This window comes from Cajanus cajan, chromosome 8 (genome assembly GCF_000230855.2).
Source record: "Cajanus cajan strain Asha chromosome 8, NIPB_CcT2T_4, whole genome shotgun sequence".
NCBI classification, from domain to species: domain Eukaryota; kingdom Viridiplantae; phylum Streptophyta; class Magnoliopsida; order Fabales; family Fabaceae; genus Cajanus; species Cajanus cajan.
The window spans coordinates 3,912,334-3,929,511 of record NC_138524.1 but is presented as its reverse complement, the minus strand read 5'-3'; the positions used below and the strand labels follow the sequence as shown (position 1 = coordinate 3,929,511).

The 17,178-nt window shown below is 31.4% G+C and overlaps 2 protein-coding genes across 2 annotated transcripts; one reads left to right on the top strand and one right to left on the bottom strand.

Moving 5' to 3' along the window:
- Nucleotides 1–7,825, top strand: LOC109818400 (squalene synthase 2). The gene is made up of 14 exons (XM_020383853.3): nt 1–404; nt 514–556; nt 1,111–1,200; nt 1,507–1,582; nt 2,665–2,734; nt 3,176–3,319; nt 3,435–3,539; nt 3,965–4,111; nt 4,830–4,905; nt 5,545–5,633; nt 6,945–7,036; nt 7,115–7,160; nt 7,255–7,322; nt 7,507–7,825. Exons 1-14 carry the CDS (start codon nt 210–212, stop codon nt 7,511–7,513), a joined length of 1,248 nt encoding a protein of 415 aa, XP_020239442.1. The 5' UTR covers nt 1–209; the 3' UTR covers nt 7,514–7,825.
- A 1,525-nt stretch (nt 7,826–9,350) lies between these two features.
- LOC109818401 (SH3 domain-containing protein 2) lies at nt 9,351–13,363 on the bottom strand. The gene is made up of 10 exons (XM_020383854.3): nt 13,053–13,363; nt 12,207–12,329; nt 12,036–12,105; nt 11,790–11,941; nt 11,340–11,441; nt 10,970–11,170; nt 10,778–10,840; nt 10,494–10,646; nt 10,314–10,388; nt 9,351–9,616 (listed from the first exon to the last, which is right to left on the bottom strand). The coding sequence occupies exons 1-10, from the start codon at nt 13,110–13,112 to the stop codon at nt 9,500–9,502; spliced, it is 1,116 nt and encodes a 371-aa protein (XP_020239443.1). The 5' UTR covers nt 13,113–13,363; the 3' UTR covers nt 9,351–9,499.
- Nucleotides 13,364–17,178: the final 3,815 nt, after the last annotated feature.

Below are 17,178 nucleotides of genomic sequence, written 5' to 3'. Positions count from 1 at the left end.
AACGATGCGAAATATCTTCAACAGTATATAAATTCAAACTTGTTTTCCATAATTGCCACAATCACGAGGGGCGCGCGCACACACACACGCAGATAGGCGAAGAAGCCACCACCATCGTCGCGATTCGCGTGCGAAGATCCACAGTATAGTGAGAACAAGGACTCAATCGAACGCGAATCGTGGTCATCGAAACTCGAATTACAGAAAGCATGGGGAGTTTGGGAGCGATTCTGAAGCATCCAGATGACTTCTACCCGCTGATGAAGCTGAAAATGGCGGCGAGAAACGCTGAAAAGCAGATCCCGCCGGAGCCACACTGGGCCTTCTGCTACACTATGCTCCACAAGGTTTCTCGAAGCTTCGCATTCGTCATTCAGCAACTCGGTACCGAACTTCGCAACGCCGTTAGTTCCGCGTTCCTTGCATTTCCCCTCTCATTTACGCTGTGCGTTGCTTCTGCGCTTGATTCGGCGTTTTACTTAATTGACCTTGTTTTTTGTTTTGTTTTTGCAGGTTTGCATATTCTATTTGGTTCTTCGAGCGCTCGACACCGTTGGTTTGTATTCGTATCTTCGATTTGAAGCATCGCGCTGTTTATTGTCGATACTCTGTTGCTTAGATTATGAATGATAGGTCTTGGTTTTAATTAACTACGCTGTGTTGATGACCTGGTTGTTCGGTGTTTGATTTTCACTTGTTTCTTTATTTGTTTTTTTTTTTCAAGCGTTGAATGCTGCGCAGGGATTGATGTTATCGTCTTACCGCTTAGGGAATAAATTTAAGATTCAGTTCTTTTATGAAGCTTTTGAAAATGAAAAGTGAACAGAAGAACAGTTACACGAGTTTTTTTTTTTTTTTTTTTTTTTTTTTTTTTATAAATATTTTTGGAGGTTCTTGCACGTTCTAAAAGAGCATAAATATTGTACAAGGCACGCATAATTGACTTACGCCGAAACTATTCTAAGCCTCTATTAATTTGCTGCCTGTTGTAGCTATTGCCTTTGAATGATGTATGTTTTAACCTCAAACAGTTCTATAGGATAGCTTTTCCATTCTTTAGAAATTAAAAGACTATCTATATGGTTGTAACCATTTTTTTGTTGTTGACAGAGGATGATACTAGCATAGCTACAGATGTTAAGGTGCCAATACTGATAGCTTTTCATAGTCATGTTTACGATCGTGATTGGCACTTTTCATGTGAGTGTCATTCTTTTTGCTCTTTATTTTATTTTATTTTTTTTAATTTCTTGCCAAGATAAGATCCAATACAATTTGAACAACCGTCTTCCTATCAGTTGTTTCTTAAAGCAGGAAGTATTCAATTTAACCACATCGATCTAGTTTTTCAGAAATCAGATTGGATTTTAAACTACATACCCATAGCAATTGCTTTTTAATGATATTAAAGACAACCATTATCAATGATAAGGATAATGATTTTATTGTATATGTGCATGAATTATTGATGCTGATCTGTACGCTAATTGTTTCTAATGTATCAAGGTGGCACAAAGGAGTACAAAGTTTTAATGGACCAGTTTCATCACGTTTCAACTGCTTTTCTGGAACTTGGAAAGAAGTCAGTTATTTTCCTTGCATATTTACCTAAATTTAACTTTAATATTCTGCTGCATATGTGGTTATCGAGTTGCTGTTTGTTTCCATCCTTGATCCTATCAGAAGCAACCCTTTGATTTTTATGTTATTGTTTATTCCTCTTAGGGAAATTTTTTTGTTTGGGGGGTGGGGGTACTGTATCATTAAGACACGTTACTAATTTCATTTAGAGTTAGTTTGTGAATAACATTTGTGAGATTCAATTTGTTATCCCTTTTCTGTCTGGAATTTCAAAATTTGGACACAGAACTGTTGTGACATGTTTTTTTTGGTGTAGATTGTCAAAGTCATGCTCCTTTTAATGAAATTATTTATTATGTTGATTATTGATGGATACCTATGGTGCTTTGTGTTTGTGATTGATAAGAATTATGAATTGTTTCCATGTTACATCATAGAGGTTTTTGTATTTGTATTTTTTCACAAGCTATTACCGTAACATCTGGTTATCTGTCCATTGCTAGTTACATTCCACTTGGTTACACGTAAAAATACTTTTTAAGGTTTAAAGGGGGTTTCATTATATAATTTGTCTCTGTGTATTTGTATTGTTCAAATTGAAGATATTTTACAACTGAGCTAAGTCTGGAATTTCCATACAGAACAGCTGTGACATGTTGTTGGTGTGTAGGTTGTCAAAGTCACGCACCTTTTAATGAAATTACTTATTATGTTGATTATTGATGGATACGTATGGTGCTTTGTGTTTATGATCGATAAGAATTATGAATTGTTTCCATGTTATATCATAGAGGTTTTATTTTGTATTTTTTCACAAGTTATTATCGAAACATCTGGTTATCTGTCTATTGCTAGTTACATTCCACTTTGTCTTTGGTAGGATTACATGTAAAAATACTTTTTAAGGTCTCTGTATTCATATTGTTCAAATTGAAGATATTTCACAACTGAGCTAAGTCTGTGAGATGTGTATATGGACTATAGATTCGCTGCATTTATTAGTTTTTCTCATGTATTTATGTAATTAGTTATGGCTGTGCATTCTATGACAAAAAATTGAAAGTTGGTCAATGATTTTTACAGCTATCAGGAAGCAATTGAGGACATTGCCAAAAGAATGGGTGCTGGAATGGCCAAATTTATTTGCAAGGAGGTTTGTCACACATGGCTTCTACTTTGCATATATTCCTTTCATTAACTTAGTTATAGTTAATATTGTTAACCTCTGACTGATATGACATTATGTAAAGTTTGTTATTCCTTTGAATGATGTCTCTATCTGCTGGTTTCTGGTTTTTAATGTTGGTTTTTTTAATGATTTTTGGTGCTTCAATTAGGTAGATGAAAATTTAGTGAGAGGGGCAGTATAATGAAAGGTCTTGAAAAGTGATAGTCTAGTAGTTTTATTTCAACACAACATTTTCTTAATCATTGGATGTTATACTGTTATTATAATTATTATCGGTGCATCTATCCTAAATTCTGATTTACAGAGAGCACTATGCTGTGAAGGGAATTCTGCCATTCTTTCAACATAGAAAGATCATCTTGATTTATGCCAGAGATTTTATTTATTTTTATATAAAATTTTCAGGTAGAAACAATTGATGACTACGATGAATATTGTCACTACGTGGCAGGACTTGTTGGACTGGGTTTATCAAAACTTTTCCATGCCTCTGGTTCAGAAGATCTGGCATCAGATTCCCTTTCCAATTCAATGGGCTTGTTTCTTCAGGTATCCTGATAGTCACACACACACACACACGTGTGTGTGTGTATATATATATATATATATAACAGAATTGTTGCAATTGCTTACTTACATTTCAGATTACCTTTTGAGATTGCAGAAAACAAACATTATTCGAGATTATCTGGAAGACATCAATGAGATCCCCAAGTCACGCATGTTTTGGCCACGGCAGATTTGGAGTAAATATGTTAACAAACTTGAGGTTAGGCTCTATACATTAGGATGTATATGTAGCCTCATTTCGTTTGAAAAGTTAGAAAATCAATTCTTGCATTTTCCAATGGAAAAACACCTTCAAAGGCAAATATGTGGTTGAGATTAATTTATGCACACATATCAATTATATTCAACAGTTTAAAATCAATTTCATCAGAATCAATTCTATCAAACTCTAAACTGAAGGGGCACTTGGTCTAGCAATAATCATTCTTTTGCCTCTTTCTCCCCCATTGGCTATTTCATTAATATCACGTGAATTTCTTATTACTTGATGGTGTAGTAGTGAAATCAACTTTTCTGTCACATTTTTTTTACAGACATGAATACCTTTTTAAATTGTTTCCCTGTCCAGGTGTGCTCACGTATTATTTTCTTCTTTGTTGCTCCAATTTAAATTTTATAATCCAGGATTTGAAATCTGAGGAGAACTCTGTTAAGGCAGTGCAATGCTTAAATGACATGGTCACTAATGCTCTGATGCATGGTGAAGATTGTTTAAAATACATGTCTGCTTTACGAGACTTGGCAATATTTCGCTTTTGTGCTATACCCCAGGTGATGTTCATTTACTTATTACTTCTGATTTAAGATTTAACTGTTATTCAGTTCATGTCGCTTGTCTTGCAATGATATACCGTCATTTATCAGCATGTTTTATATTATCTGCATATCATGTTATGTTTCAGTAGAGTTGAATCATTATTTCATTAGCAGCTTTCTATTCAAGTTCAAATAAAAAATGAAAAACAACTATGATGTTCTTTCAGTTTCTTTTTAAGTTTTTTGTTTAACACAGTCCGAAAGATGTGTGATAATAACCACTATTATACAAATATTTATAGTGTTTTGCAGAAACTTAGTGGTGTACCTCGAAACAGAAAATTTTAATTGAAATTTAATGTGCAACAAATGCAAGAGTGTAGATCTTCCTAAGGTTTAGGGATGTGCTAGATCATGAGTGTTCAAGGGTTTAAGCTATAAAGCATTGCTGATTTCTGTTAATATAGTGTGGATTAAGAAAGCTGCCTGGGCCATACATAGGTGTTAGCCTCCAATTTGGATTAAAACAAGCTACAGTACTTTTGTTGTGGATTTACTTGGTTCAATCTGATGTTATGATGTGGAACTTATTTTTCTTTATACATCTAGATTTTTTTTTGGGGGGAAAACGGGGTTAGTTCATTCACATTTTTTGTTTAATTATAATGTACATGGCAATAGTTATTTTAATAATTTGACCCCACTAAGGGTTATTTGACTTATACTGTGGCAGATTATGGCAATTGGAACACTTGCATTGTGCTACAACAACATTGAGGTCTTCAGAGGTGTAGTTAAAATGAGGCGCGGTAAGAACAAATGTTTTGTTCCTTGTGATTTGATTTTGAGCCATGCTTAACACAGCCAAAAATTGCTGCAATTTTGAGCCATGTCTTTGAAGTCTTAGGAATAGTGAATTGCTGCAATTTAGATTTCATGTTATTTCATGCTGAATCAATCTCCACAAAATTACTTGGAATCTGTTTGTTATGGAATTCGCATATGCAGTTGTGTCAAACGTAAGTTTTGTACAATGAACCTGTGCAATGTAATTTTATATGTTGGATTCTGTGATTGTATCTTGGACGTTCAAATATTCAAATCTAAATACTTTGCAACTATTAGCACACATATCTTGTAGCATTCTCCTCTTACGGATGCTGGTTAAGTGATGGAAAGGCAGTTTGAACTTGGAAAGAGTGGCCAGTGGCATATACTTTTGAGTTTATAGGCCAGGAGTGATGGAAATCCCTAGTTTTGAAGTGAACATAAGATAATATCTTAACCAAGATATATATTCATTTATCATTTCCTTTCAGATATATTTTTTTCCTGGGAATTAAAAAGGATCAACATGTAGCTATTGGTGCTTGAGTTTGTTGTCTGCTGTTACTCTGTGTGTAATATCAAACTAGCTATTATTTCTTCATTTTGTTTTCAATTTATAGGTTTAACTGCCAAAGTGATTGACCGAACAAAGACAATGGCTGATGTCTATGGTGCTTTCTTTGATTTTGCTTCTATGTTGGAGTCCAAGGTATGAATCTTTTGTTTACCTAAAGACAGTATGATTAGGTTTGCAACAGAAGAATGTAAATGCTACTCATGTTGCATTCTACAATGGATAATGTTCCTACTTCATATTGTATGTTTTATAACATCAAACATTATAATGGCAAATTAATTTTTGGAAAAAATAATGTGTTGTAAATGGGAAGAGTAGTTTGCACTTGGACTCTTGTATATGAATTTTTTATATATGTAAACCCATATTTCTTGCAATAATATAGTTGCAATCATTGTTGTCAAACTCTCAAGCTAACTTGTTGACTCTTGTGACTTTATGATTCTAGATAGCGAAAATAAGTTAACTAGTTGTCAAATCCTTTCCAAGATAAATTCAGGTTAACTCATGAAAACTTACATAAACTTTCGAGGCAAGAAACAAAACAATGAGTTTGAAATCAAATGTAATTCTTTCCCCCATAGCAGCCGTGTTTTATGCTACTCATGCATTGTTTTTGAAGCCATTGTAAATCTAACATTTTACTAGGGCTCAAATGGTTAGAAAGAATTAACTCTTGTTTTGAATTTATGTATGGATTGGTCATTTATGTAGTTTGATCTTGTTTAATATTAATGTACTATCACACTTTTTAATTTATTTTTCTAATTTACTTTATTGAAGTTGGAATGCTGAATTGTTGTTGTGTTAAAGGTATTATGCATATATATATATATATATATACATATATATCATTAATATTTTTTTTAATATTATTTTTCATATTTGATAAACGCATATGAGCTTACAAGTTGAGCCTACGGAAGCTGAGTTTATGTTGACTCTCGGGTTTGACAACCTATGCAGTTGGTAGCAATATTACAATTAATATGTGAAGTTGTTGACTGAACAATTAAGCCAGTTAGAGTCTAACAAAAAGTCTCTCTATTCTTTGCTTGCCTAGGTTATTCTATCATGAATAAACTGTTAAAGGATCACATTTTTTTTTACAGCCATGCTATTAGAAAACAATACCTTGCTTGGTCTTCCGACTTTTGTTCATCAATGACTTGATGCACACAAGTTGAAAATTTTCCCGGTTGGGTGCATTTCCCCGCGGAAATAGCGAATAAATAACACTTGATCCTCGCCTTTCATTTCATTGACCTAAAGTAGAAGATAATTGAGTATCCAAAATTTTAAAATGCAGATCTTGTTGCAGTTTTTTTTCCCTATTGCTGTATTACATTCCATCCACCATAAAACTAAAGATATTCAGTTTCAAGAGCATCCTGTTAAAGCTGACCTTTTCCAGCTAAACTGGTTCAGTATTTTCTAATGTAGGTTGACAAAAATGATCCCAATGCAACAAAAACATTGAGCAGGCTTGAAGCGATACAGAAAACTTGCAGAGAATCTGGTCTCTTGAGTAAAAGGCATGCACATAACCTAGTAGTTTCGAAAGTATATTTTTTCATTGACTGACTAACAAACCTTTCATTTGATTTAAGCAGGAAATCTTACATTCTGAAGAATGAAAATGGATATGGCTCAACCATGGTACGTTTTTACTTTTTACTTTTTTTTTTTTAAATTTAAAAAAACTAGATGCTGTATTTCTGAGAATATACACTGACTTAAACTATTCCTGCAGATTGTCATACTGATCATCTTGATTTCCATCACTTTTGCTTATCTGTCTGCTAACCACCATAATAAATAGTAAGTTCTATTGTTTATTTTAATGTACGGTTGAAATTGTAAGAACCATTGCCTTGCTTTCTTGCCTTTCCAAACACAGATACCAATGATACACTAATAGCATGGTTGAAATTGTAAGAACAATTGTCCTTATCTGTAAAATTGTTCACTCTTTTTTTTTTTTTTTAATTTTTTTTTTTTGTAGTAACTAGCCATGCCTTTCTGAACATGGATAGCGATGATCTCTGAAGCACAAGTACTCCAAAATAATACACGTACACCGTTGGGTACTCGTGAGTATGTACCAAAATATTTTGAAAAAAAAAAAGAGTAAGTAAATACCTAATTTGGGTCCATTTCAGTACTTTTTAGTATGTATCTAGCCTGTATTCGAGAGTTAAAAGCCTTTGTTTTTCACCAAGGATAAACAAAAATTGAGGAGATTGAAACAATTAAGGTGTCCATGGAATTTGAATTTGAATTTGCACGCTTGCAAGGAATTTTATGATGACTGCAGTTGACAATCGTGTATTTTAATTGGAAAAGTAGTCGTAGTGACGGTAGCTTCCTGTGTAGGGTTTTACCCTACCCCTACGTTCATTCCGGAAATTATCATTATTATGCGTGTTATAGGATGATGATTGTATTGACGGATAAAGTTGGAATACCAGAGATGACTACCCCCTCCTTATTTTCCCGTCATTGTTAAAGTAGCGTGTGAATGCCAAAATTAGAAGAAAAATGTCGAGGTTTTTGATCCGATAATACGCATAGAAAATTATTGAGATCAAGACTCTTTGAAAATTCACAATTGTTGGATTTACACAACCCATTGTAATACGACCGTGGCCAATCAAAGTTAAAAAATTTAAGTTAATCCTCTAGTCTTGGCTTGGATGGCCATTGAATTGGAGAGGTTAATGACGTAAATATTTAGAAATTATCAATTTCCCTATACGCTTTACTAATACATTACTAATATTTGAGTTGAAGGCTGCGGTTAAATAAAGACTTTTAAAAAGTAACCACTCTAAAATAAAGTAGCATAAGTTAGACGTGTGACGTAAGTTATATGTCTGTACAATTTTGAAACAACTTTTAAAAAACAGATTCAATTAAATATTTGATTTAATAAGTAATAAGAAGAGCGGAACATACAAATATATTTACTTAAGGTAAAATTAGTAGTTTCATCCTTTAATTTTTAGTTTTGATTTTATCCTATAACTTTTATTGATTCCATTTAGTTATGCAATTTCTCTTTTTGTATTACGTTAGTGCTTTTGTTATAATGACATTAAATCTCAATGGAAACTAATTTTTTTCTCATTTTTTTATGCATAACTAATTTTTTCTTATTTGAATTGTTTGAGAGGTGGGTAAAAAAGACAGGTTCCTTTTTTGTAATTAACATACCAATTTTGTATGATTTCATTTATTAAAATGAGATTGAAATATGGACATTAAGAATTGTTTTCATCAAACCCTTATTTTGGAAATTGATTGTTTTTCCTTTTATGAACAGTATGGTAAAGTTTTATGTAATTTCACTGGTTAAGTATATTTTAGTATGTGTAATATATATATATATATATATATATATATAAATGCAAATATTTATCTAAAATCTAGTTGATATTTTAATGTGATTTTAGATGTCCCAACATAAATATTAAAACATCCATATTATAGATCGTCTAAAATCACGTTAAAAAAATCAACTAACATAATTTTAGATAAATATTCATAAATATTCATATGTTTGGTCTCAGATTAAGAATTTGAATATAGATCTAAAGTTAATTTTTAGTTGAAACAATTTTAAGTAATTTTTATGTTGGATCAAAATTTTCAAGGAGTTTTACTATCTTTTAAAGTAAAAATATTCGAACATAAATCATTTCACTTCAATATAAATTTTAACCGAGATCAATTTCATAAAATCATTTTTTTTTTCAAAATCAAGTTTGTAAATGTTCACTCAAACACAAGCAGTTGGCCGAAGTCGCATAAACAGACCAATAAAGATACAAGTTGAATGCAATAAAATAAAAATGGATAACAAACTATTCATATATAAATTCTAAATGATAATCACAGGGGAAAAGTTGCCATCTATATCACAAATCAATTTGTGTTGCAAAATCAAAACATACACACAAAATTCGCAGGTTAAGAAACCAACCCAACCGGAAAACTTAAAACACTTCAGCCACCTTACTTGCAAGAACCCGCTCCCTCCTTTCAATATAACTAAATGGAAACCAACCTGCCTTGCCTTTGCATTCACCCTCGGCCCACCCGCTGTTTGTCACCTGTTAAAACCACAACCAACAAAATAATGTCAAACGAAAATCAGACCATCGTAACGGGATTGCGAAATAGACCAACTTAAAAACAAAGTTTAATGTCAGCCACTAGCAGAAACACAACTGCGCTAACAGTCAATCGGTGATGAATGGGAGATAATTTAATTAATCATGTTCTGACTTCATATCAGGTTATCAATTCCGTCTAAGAGCATGTTTGGATAAGATTCACCAAAAACATTTATAATACAGAAAAATAAGGAGTAAAATCAAAATAACCTTCATAAGTTAAAATTAGTTTATGTATGAATTAAAAGTAAGATTTAGAAGAAACTAATGGAAGAAAAACTTACACAAATTAACTTATGCATAAACTAATTTTAATTTATGGAAAAATTTATTTCATTTTTCCTTTCTATTTTTCTCTCCTATAAGTGTTTCTGGAAAAATTTATCTAAACAGGCCATTAATTTTGTTTTGAAGGGCTTCACAATTGCATGATAATAGTATAAATGCATTCTACTTGGTTATTCACGTATCAGTTTTCGAAATAATCCTAATTTGTTACCATAAGTGAAATGATGATTGAAAATACAAAGCAATCCATCTAGGCATCCTCAACCGGAGGGGGTAGAGTTCAAGATAAGCCATTCTGTGGTTCAACATAAATTATAATTATATCCAGATGCAGAAAGCTATTAACCTTTCGAACAACAATGTAATCACCAACTGATAGATTCAGCTCCACTTCAGATACAGCAGAATATGGAAATAAAACCTGGAAGAAGAGCAAAGTTACAAAAAGAAGAAATCAGTCACCTGTCACAAAAGTTACAAAAGAAGTCACTAGTTTACAAGAAAGTAGAAACAATCTCGTAATAACCTCTCCCAAGAAGTAACCCATGCTATCTGTTGATCCATTGTGTGTTTGAGAAGCATAGACACCATTTACTTCTTCATATGATGGAGGTGGTGGCATGCTGTTATCCAGACTAGGAGTTGGAGGGGTTTCAATTCGTCGTCGTTCTGATATCATCTATCATTAAATATACATAATAGCACGAAATCATGTGTTTATAACAAAAGAAAATTACGTATCTGTCAAATGGTAAATTTGGCTTCGGCAGGGAATAAATGGTAAAATGACTAAGTGACATGAATGCTTACCTCTCCCTCTAGCTGATCAAGTATTTGGAGGACTATTTGATGATAGGCACGCTCTGCTTCAACCTTCATAAGTAGAAATAAAGTTGGGATCAATTAGTAAGTTGTGGTTTTTTTATTACTCTGATCCAAGGTTTCACTAAATTGAAGAATTGCAGAATCATAATTCTAATTCACGAGGGCAAACTGCAATACCATAGCTATAAGACGCTGAAGAGTTAACCTCTGTTGCTGTGCTTCAACAGCAGCCAATGCTGCAGCCGCTTCCTTCCCCAGTATGGTCATGTTTGTCTTCAGATCTTGCAGCTTTGCTTCTGCTGCTTCTAATTTCATAGCATTCTCAGCATTGGGTGGCATTTCTCTAACTTTTGCCTGGCGTTTAGAAACTTCAATAGCCTGTCTAGGTACAAAAGGCAGAGCAATTAACCTCAAGATAGTAATAAATAATACTTAATGAAACATGTATGAAAACACAGAAGACAAAGACTACGAAAAGCAGGTGACAAATGAAAAAGTACGTCTAACATGTTTGGAAAAGTTAAATGAAAGATAAATTCTAGAATACCTGGCCTTCAGCTTCCTGTCGCATTCTGTCATAACGTTGAGCAAGATGCCGGGCATCTTCCAATGGAGCTCCCACAACCATTGCCCTTAAGGGCTCTGCAACCTAATCACATAATCATTAGGCTGAGATGGCAAGCACAGAAAACAATATGAGCCACCGGTAGGAATAGTGAGATTGATGAACTCAGTATACGAGTGTGGCAATTAAATTCTACTCATGATGTAATTAGGACATGGCATACATATTCCTATTAGATTAAATAGACTTATATATCCGTAAATCTCATTCATATTCAGTAAACCTGTTCAGTTAGGGGGAAAGCACCATCATAACTTCTGTGAAGTCAGACTTGAGTCTTACAATCTTGCAACTGCAAGTACTGCCCAATGAATTCGTCCATAAACACTCCACATACGCAAGCATATTTACATTTCAAGAAGTATATAATACCTGTGTACCAAGAGCTTTTAGCATGTTTCCCCGCTCCTTCTCCATTTGAGCATGGGCTCGTGCAAAACTTAGTGCAGCTCTACACAATGTAGTACCACTGGTACATGTATTTTCTGCACCATATTTCCTGCTATCTTCCGACAACTTTGCTCCTGTTACATAACATGCATAGAGTTCAATAACAATATTTTATGCTAACTAACAGCAACAAACTTCTATAAATGCTTCGTAACCAATGTTATGCACCTATTTCCACTTGCTTGGACCCAGTAACAATATAACCTTCTACACCACGAACAATATCCCTTTGATAATGCTGAAATCACATTAGAAGCTATTATCAGCCGAAGGGAGACGGGATAAATCAACAGGAACTATGAATGGAAACAAAGAATTGAAATCAAAGAACCAACTAACCTTCCCCGCACGTGTTGATATATAAAGTCTCTCAAGTTTCTGGTGTAGCTGCAGCTCCACTCCATCGGTAACCACATTATCTGAACCTCCATAACCGCCACCTCCAAACTGTTTCAGAACAGCCTAAATAGCAATAATTCTGAATTTTCATTAGCAAGTTGATAATTGAGAAATGATTCAAATGAACTAATCAAAACGAAGTAACCTTTGAGTAACAGGAATAAAAAGGGAAATGAAAATCTTCACAATTAATGAAGGATAAATCTTAGATATAGTTCTGTATGTGATTTTTATGTTGTTTTCGCATCATAATTGTAGCTTCATATTGACCAATTTTTGTGTTGTTTTTCCATCATAATTGTAGTTTCACCTCTTAAATCTATATTGACCAATAATAGAAACCTCTAGTACATGCATCGACGATGTGAAACACCAAATTTAATTGAAGAACACTAAAAGTACATGCATCACAGATGTGAAACTGCATCTAAGTTTTGTCCGTAAACGAGATGGAAACATATACATGCGCATTGCTCGGTGAGGCTGAATTCAGCTACCGAGCTCAACGCGTAAGCAAGATAAGATACCGATTTAAAATTCAACTCTAATCAACGTTTTATTTATTTATTGATTTCCGCAATGCAAGTGCGGAATTCGATTAGATCCAACACTCCGCGGTATAACATGATTCATATTCACGAGAATAACAATTACGAGGAGTTAAACGAAAATTGCATCGGAAAATAGCAACGATACATAGCAAACGGAACGAAAAGCGTGAGAAGGTATAACGAAATTCAGAGAAAGAACGGAGAAGGTGAAGGATCTGGTGAAGAGTGTGAGAACCTGTTGCTGGCGAGCGACCTGTTCCCGAAGCTTCGATGCTTGCTTTCTGATAGCGTCCATTTGAATTTGATCGATTCAAATTCTCTGAGGAGAAGAGAGGAGCGAATGAATTGAATCTAGTCTCATACCATTACCACTGCCATCAACAACTTCTGCAAAACTATAACCATTCATTGCCTTTGGATCCTTCCTCGAGAAACTTGTCTCTTTTCAAAACATTTTATCTCTTTTTTTTTTTAAATAAAAAATAAAGACAGTTATAATGCAATTATTACTTTTATAAAATAAAAAATACAATAATCACTTTTCTGAAGCAGAGGGTACTATGGATGGATATACACCAGGCACGGCCCCGCAAGAGGAATTAGACGGGAAATGAAGTGAAGTGAGCATACTTTTTCTTCTATCCATTGGATTGGAAGGTGAATCAAAATAGTAGTAATAAAGAAATTTATGAATAATAGTCTTATTTTATTTTATTTAAAGTTGCTTATACTTTGTGAGTTATACGCTAAAAATGAAAAATTTATTCACCGAATACTTTTAATTTGGTTAATCTATAAAACTTATAGATTAAGTAAATTGAAATTTCAAATCCAAGAAAACTTTCTGCTTCATAATATTTTAACTTAAATAATTATAATGCAACACGAAAATCAAATATAAATAATGCTTAACATATGATTAAAAGAATCGCATTATGTAATTTTACTAAATACAATTTAGATATATAAAAAATATAAAATATGAAAATAAAGATATTTAAGCACTAGAACAACCTTTACATGTTCTTCAACTAAAAGTCATAAATCAATCATGTTGAAACATGTTCATAAATAATACTCGAGACAATTGAATCTCAATCTCAATATCACAAACTAATAAGAGCAACCTATAAAAAAAATTAAGAAACTTAAGTTGTCTCTTATAGCCTCATCATGCACACTATATTGCAATCAACTCAAATAATAACATAAATAGACAAGGGTGTGGAAAAAATCTAAATTGATCTGAACCGATCTGATCAGTATTGAAAATTTTGATCCGTTTTGAAAAAAAATCTGAATCAATCAATTTTATAAAATTGGTCCAGTTATCCGATTCATTTTTAAAAAATAAATTGGTTCGGTTCGATTTAATTTTTTTAAAAAATCAATCCATATATGAGTAAAAAATAAATAACTACACTACACTGAACCGATCAAGTTTAAAAAAATTTATCCATATTTTAAAAAAATCAAGCTAGTCCACTTTATAACAAACAAATCGATTAACTAATCCACTTTTATAAAATTGATCAGTTTGGTTCAATTTGAATTTTTCAAAAATTTGATCCATAAACACCTCTATAAATAGAGGAGTGAGAATATATCTCATATATGTTAAGACATATACAAGAAACCTTTGTAACACTAGAACACATCATAGGTCACATCTCAAACACAAACGCACACAACTCAAGGCACTTGACACATAGAGTCTTATGCTCTTATCTGTATATGCATGTGGTGTCATATATCTTTTGCATAAAGTCCTCACATGTGAATTAATCTAGGAGTACATGAAAAATGATTACCGCACAATGGATAATTAGAGAGAGTATATATAAAATAATGTGTTAGAGAGTGTATTGCTAACATCCCTTATATTAACAGCTACACACAATTCATTACTCCACTACTTGTTATTTGCTACTTGCTACCTATAACTTATCACATGTTATCGGCTACATGCAATTCGTTACTTATTAGTGATTACTTGCTACCAACAATATGTTATTTATTACATGTTACTTGCTACCTAGTACCCATTAGTTGTTATATGTCACTTATTACCCACTATCTTTTACTTGCGACCTGTTACCTGTTATTTGTTATCAGTTATCCATTACCCAATACCTGTTATTTGTTACTTGCTACTTGTTACCTATTACCTACAACCCATTATTTGTTACTTATTATCTACCACCTACAACTCATTATTTGCTACTTGTTACCTACAATTTGTTACCCACCACCTACTACCTGTCACATGCAACCTATTATCTGTTACTTGCTATTTGATACTCAATACATGCTACCTATTATATGTTATTTGATACCTAATACTCACAACTTGCTACTTGTTACCTAATATATGTTACTTGTTACCTGCTATGCGTTATATGTTACCTGTGACTTGTAACTTACTATTGACTACATGTTACTTGTTAACCATCTGTTATTTGTTACATGCTACTTGTAACTGGTTACCTATAATCTGTTACTTACTACACACTACTTATTACCTATTATTTACTACTCGTTACACGTTACCTGTTACCAGTTACCTTGTACCTACTACTATTCAAACTTTTTCACTAATTATATTTTCTTATACAATATTTTTCAAACTTATTCTACAGTGTGAAATTTATTTTTATACTTTTTCACACTATTCAACTTTTTTTAACAATATTTTGGAATTTCTTCTATGTTATGATTATATTTACTATTCAACATTTTTAATCTATTATATTTTTATTAAAAAAAGGTAAAACTTTTTATACTATAAAGTTTATTTTTAACATTTTCAACCCCTTTTTTAACTTTTTAATGTTGAGAAATATTTTTCTATTCTAATTTTTTTATACAACTATATTTTCTTAGGAATTTTTTAAAAATATTTTTTATTATATAAACTTTATTTTGAACCTTTTTCACATTATTCAACATTTTTTTGACACATCTTAAATGTTGATTTTATTTTATGACTCAAACATTTTTCAACTATTATATTTTCTTAATTAATATTTTTAGAGGAGTGTTAGCAACACACTCCTCATACAATCCTTTTATATTTTTTTTTAATAAATTTTAACTAATTAAAAAAAAATATAAATTAATGTGTCAAAAAATTGTGTTGGTAGTATTTCTCATATTTTTAAAACTTCATTTTATAATATGAACTTTTTTTTTGAACTTTTTTTTTTACAATGTATTAGATTTATGTTTTGTCTAAAAGACAAAATCTTTTGTTTATGACTCATTTACTTTAGATATCTTAATTAATATAACTTTGAACAATTCTATGCTTAATATTATACGGTAGTAGGCGAACTTAGTATAGCCCAGTATATCTTTTTATTCAAACTTTTTTCAACACTTATATTTTCCTAGAAAATATTTTTCACACTTTTTCTACATTATATACTTTATTTTTAAACTTTTTCACACTATTCCCCGTTTTCCACAATGTTTTTGAACTTCTTCAACGTTGATATAATTTGACCATTTAAGCATTTTTTCAACAATTATATTTTTAGAAAATAATTTTAACACTGTTTTAAACTATAAACTTAATTTTTCAACATTTTTCATCCTATTTATTAATTTACTTAAAAAGAAATTAACTTTGAGTATAATTTACTGTTCAAACTTTTTTGTACAACTATATTTTCATAGAAAATATTTTAATACCTTTTAACCCAATGAACTTTTTTTTTTTAATCTTATCCACATTATATTTAAAATTAAAAACAAACTAATCAACCACCTTAATTTTTTATTTTTTTTTACAAATGAACATTATAGACTTTTATTTTATCTTAATTAATCAATTCTTAAACTTTATCTGATTTATAAATAAACTATGAATTTTAATTTTGTTTCAATTAATCCTTAAACTTTTCTTTTTTTTTTTTGCAAATAAACACCCTCAACTTTAATTTCATTCTAATTGATTTTGATATTTAATAATTTATTATTTTAATAAAGTTTTATATTATCCATTTAGTGTTAAATTATTTATCTTAAATATCAATCTTTCACTCATCTTTTTCTTTTTATGTTACAATTATTTTTTTCAAAATATAATAAAAATACAAGTTAAAAAAATGACAAAAATAATAAAAAGAAGTCTTTATTTGATTTTTTCTTCATCTAAATTACATGGCATTTCAATATATATGAAAATAATACTAGATATATGTACCAAAAATTTAATAAATAAGTGTGATTTAAAATAAATAAATGATTAATATTTTTTGTCTTGGTAATTTAATCTCAATGTAATATAAGAGACTTACAAAAAAAATAATTAAGATAAAATTATAATCAAGGTATTTATTTGTAAAATTGGTAAAGTT